Source organism: Corylus avellana, chromosome ca8 (genome assembly GCF_901000735.1).
Source record: "Corylus avellana chromosome ca8, CavTom2PMs-1.0".
NCBI lineage: Eukaryota > Viridiplantae > Streptophyta > Magnoliopsida > Fagales > Betulaceae > Corylus > Corylus avellana.
Genome location: NC_081548.1, coordinates 6,143,271 through 6,148,365, shown reverse-complemented (window position 1 = coordinate 6,148,365; position 5,095 = coordinate 6,143,271). Strand labels below are relative to the sequence as shown.

At 31.9% G+C, this 5,095-nt stretch overlaps 1 protein-coding gene across 1 annotated transcript in view; it reads right to left on the bottom strand.

Annotated features, from left to right (window-relative positions):
- Positions 1 to 4,422: 4,422 nt before the first annotated feature.
- Positions 4,423 to 5,095, bottom strand: part of LOC132190755 (putative cysteine-rich receptor-like protein kinase 9) — a 3,107-nt gene continuing 2,434 nt past the window's right edge. The window contains exon 3 of the mRNA XM_059605806.1: positions 4,423 to 4,566. Within this exon, the coding sequence (XP_059461789.1) occupies positions 4,423 to 4,566 (144 nt within the window). The remainder of the gene's footprint in view (positions 4,567 to 5,095) is intronic.

The window sequence follows — 5,095 nt, the reverse complement described above, 5'->3', positions numbered from 1 at the left end:
TATAAGTCAAAGATCTCACTTCTTGACTATCTATGGACGGCAATGCCAAATGGCACAATTCATTTAATTTGTGTGAGTTGTTCAAGAGCTAGGCCTTTTCTTTTACATTTTGGACTGCTTGTCGGTTTTTAACTTTGAGATTATTGCCGCCATTTTGTGTTAAATATAACATTTTAATTTTTTAGACAAGTGGTGATCATTTAATGTGATATTAGAATAAAACAAAGATCAATCATGAGTTCGAATCTTAACTTGGTGTGTTTTCTTATATTTTAATTATATATTTTACGTGTTGTGAGAGTATGAACTCACATGTAAATGAATTGAAAAATTATTAATTATATAATTGAATTTTCCACTTCTTATTTGTTTCAGCTTTAGAAATAATTGATATTTAACACAATGATGTTAGAGGATATTATAGGATTTGATTTAATATATTTAATTTTAATTGATTGTAATGATTTGATTTTATTGATATGATTGTAAATTTGTAATCATATTTAATTATCATACATATCTATCTCATTTTTCCTATAAATATGAGTATTTTGTAATGTAAAAGTTTTAAGTGATCAATAAGAGCGAAATTCCTAAAGGCTTAAATGGTCCATATAATATTTACGTATTTTTCTAATTTTTTTTTTTTTTTTTTTTTTTTCATTTAAATTTCTTTATATTGTCTTTTCTTTTACAGCTAGGCGAATCGATGTTGCTAAGATTAATGCATGGATGGGAGTGTGTTTCTTAGTTTCTTTAATTTGATTTATGGGCAAGGAAAATTAAACCAAAACGACTGCGTTTTGGTCAATAAAAAAATAAATTTTTATATTAAATATTAAAATAATTAATAATTAAAATATTAAAATATTAAAAAACTAAAACTATTAAAAAATTAAAACAAAAATAAAAAAGGGAAAATCAAAATCAAAATCAAGGGGTGGCTAGAGCCACCCCATGGCCGGCCTGGGGGTGGTTCGGCTACCTCCAAGGGCCAAAAAAAAAAAAAAGGTTTAGTTTTTGGGGGTGGCCAGACCACCCCAAGGGCCTCCACCCACCTTCTAATTTCTTTTCTCCTTTTCCCAATTTTCTTCATCTCTTCTATTTCCTTTCTTGGTTTTCTTTTCATTCTCTTTTATTTATTTAATCCCCCTCTCCGTACCAGATTTCAGAAACATAGAGAGAGTAGAGGGAGAGAGTTGATCTGAGACAGAAATTGAGGGAGAGGGCGAGAAAGAGAGAGAGAGAGAGATAGGAGAGTCAGAGATAGTGGGTGAGTTTTAGTTTTTTAATATTTTTATTTTTTAACTATTAATTATTTTTATTTTTTGATGTAAAAAATTATTTTTTTATTGACCAAAACACGGTCGTTTTTCAAAACTACCGCACCTAAGCCTTGCCCTTGGTTTATAGTTTGTACATAAGTTTGCATTATGTGATAATTAGGATATTTTATATTATTATTAAACTATTGATTAAATGATTAGGTTTGCATTATGTGATGATTAGGATATTTTATAGGGTTAATAACTTTTTAGTACTTAGGTTTTCACTTTTTTATTTTTTCATACCTAGGTTTCAAATCGTATTACAAATGGTACTTGACTTATGTGTAAAGACCAATTTAATACTTTTATCACATTCCATCAACTGAACTATTTCGGCCACCCCATTCCGGCCCTAGAGCTACCCTCCATGGCCAAAATGTGGTGGCTGGGCCACCACATAATTGTCTTTTTTTTTTTTTTTTTTTTTTTAAGTTTTAATTTTTTTTTTTAAGTATTTTAATTAGTTTTATAATTTTTTTTTGTTAGGACACGTGGCATGTTTTTGTTATAACACATGTCAGTTCATTAGTTTGATTGACGGAATGGTGATGGAGGTACTAAACCGGTATTTACCCACAAGTCAGGTATCATCTGAAAACATTTTATATTATCATTAAACTATTGATAAATGATTAAGTTTGCATTATGTGAAACTTAACTTTGTGTTGACAATCCTTGAATAGGTTGCTATAAAAAGAGAAGATGAGCTTTTGAGAATCACCTGTTTGACTGTTTCAAATCACGATCTATATTAAATTCCTTTAAAAAAAAAAAAATCTATATTAAATTGACGAGAAAATGAAGCATAGAATAATATGACCATTAATATCATGGTCCTCTACATTCAAGGGAAATGGAGAGATCCATCCCATGGTTAAAATTAAATTGGTGAAACTTTACTTATACTTCATGAAGTAATTTTGAAGTTTAAAAATTTGCAATGTTGATATCCTATATTTAACTCTTTTTAATTTCACCAATTTTTTTAGTTAAAATGTCCACAATACCCCTTTTATAAAAAATGAAAATTATAAAAAATAAATAAATAACCTTGGACCCACCCACAACTTGGCCGTGGGTTTGGACTGAACTATATTTGTTCATTAAGAAAATGGAAGCTAAGCAATGCTAAAAGTTACTCTTGTGTCACTCAAAAAATAATGTGGAGTGACACAAGAGTGAGTTCTAGAATTACTCCCCGAAGCTGGGTTCGATCTGCTATGAATGTGGGAATTAGAGGCTAAGTACTATTTTATGAACAATGTTAGAAACTGTATTTTTATTCTCTTTTGATCTTTCTTCAAAGTTGATGTGACTTTTAAGATTACCATTAGATTAAATTCAATAGTAATCCATACAAATTCAATGGTAATTTTAAAAGGTACATCAATTTTGTAAGGATAAAAAAGATCCTTAATGTTTCTCATATTTTATAGTAATTGTTTTGTGTTTTTGTTTTTCCGAAATAATCACTCTTACTTTTTGCTTAGAAAGCAATCTTCGATTCTTCACTACTACTGGCTATTGCAAGCAGGGCTGAGCATCAGTCGGTAATGTCAATTTCAGTAGAAAATTTTTATTTTCGCCTTTCGGAAAAGTCAAAAATTTCACCGACTTATTCCGCCAATTTTTTTATCGACACCGAATAGCGGTCGGTAAAGTCAGTTTGGTAATGTCAGTCGGTAATGGCAATCGGTAATGTCAATATGTGGAAAAATGGAAAATTTGTTGGTAAAGTCGGTCGGTGAAATCAGTTCGGTTAGAAAAACCTCTTCAGCCTACCTCACCGAAAAATTCGGTATAGAAAAAAATCATGCCGCCTCTCGTCCGTCATCTAGTCGGTCACGGTCGATGTCTGTCGAAAGTCGATCGGTTAGTGGTTAGTCGGCGAATTTGCTCAGCCCTAACTACAAGTGCAGCGTGCTTGCAGTAAGCACTACAACTATAAGCAAGTGGCAAGGAATGTCTTGGATCAACCAACCTATCTTTTACACATCATACCATTTTGACAAAGGATAAAAATCATTATCCATCATATCTTTTACTCATCTACGAATAGTGAATGGATGAATTCACTATTGAATTTGTGTGTGGTCCACCAAGAAAAATGATATAATTCATTCATTTTTCAACCATCTTGTGACTATCTCCATAGTGAATAGATGAATCCACCATTAAATTTATATGGGATCTACATGGGTCCACAAATCTAATGGTTGATCTATTGAATTTATAGGATTAAGACGGAAAAAATATGGCAAAAAATATTGACGTGAATCATTTCTTGATGTAGGACAATATTTACTTATATTTTCGGTAAAAACAAAAATAAGAAAAATAAGAAAAATAATATTACAACAGCGCCGCTTGATCAAAATTTTACCCGTTCTCAGACAATGGAAGTACAAAAGGAAAGATTGTCACTATTTCCGTTGATTTTCAATTTTATATTAAGATTTTATTTATTTTATTAGGATTTTATTTGTAGAAGATTTTTATTTGATTAGGAATTTATTTCCTTTCCATTATAGGATTAGATTCACTTTAATTATTTCATTTCCTTATTATTATGATTATGTTTACTATTGCTACTAAGATTATGTTTACTTTCTCTACAAGTATTTATCTTCGGTAAATATGCTACTTTGTAATGAAAAACATGGACTTAATTGAATTATTATAAAATCAGAGAAATTCTCTCAAAACTCTATGGAGTTTGTATTCTTTTCTCAATCTGCGGGTTTGAGCTTATCTTTGAGTAAAAGACGAAGACGCTTCTCCTTGCAGCCTCAAATACGCTGCTCTATGATTAGTTACTTTAGTCTTCCTCTACGTTGTTTCTCCTTCACAAACTTGAGTGGTCCAAGTATAAAACAAGTTGCAATTAAAGAAACCTACTTATAACTCAAATACTCTAGAGACAAAATTACGAATGGGCATCAAGTTCTAAGCATAGAGGGAGATGCACCTTGTTTTCTTTGTATTTTCATTTCGGATCAGGCATCAGCCACCATAATGCTACCGAGGGTATACATCAGTAATAGATGCTTCATCAACAGACATGGGTAGTGATTTGCGTCTAGATTGGTCCGACTTAATTTGTCTCATTTGATTGCATGTTTTGCTCTCCTACACTGCTAAAGAAATATGCTGGTTCTTTAGGTGACGTCAGAGGAACCGAGTAACTGTTTAGCATGAGAACTATGGATTTTGTTGTTGGCCTATCAACTGGATCATTCTGTACCGATAGTAAGCCAATATGGAGACATTTAATGACTTCATCTCTTGAGTAAGAGTCTCCCAATGTCGGATCCATCGAATCCATGGGCATTCCATCCTTTCTAAGTTTCCAAGTGTGCATCAATTGGTTAAGTAATATTACAGAAATATCACTTGTCTTACCCCACACAAATGTGATGATGATTGTATCAGCATAGGAAACAAAAAATTAGAACTTTTGGCTCATACTACTCACATGGCTGAAAAGGTGTTTAGCGGTACCATCTAATTGATTGAAAGAACGGATCTTCTTTCCACTTATAATCTCAAGAATTAGAACACCAAAGCTATATACATCTAACTTCCCAGAGAATTAACCGTGCATGGCATACTCTAGAGACTTGTAACCACTACAAACCAGCATTATTAATACAAAAATGTCAGCCATAAGACATGCATGCTCACTTGTGGCTGACAGAAACAATGTAATGCACGTAACATTACTTACAATGTGCCAGCAATTCTACAAGGGTTTCCTCGAGTTTGGT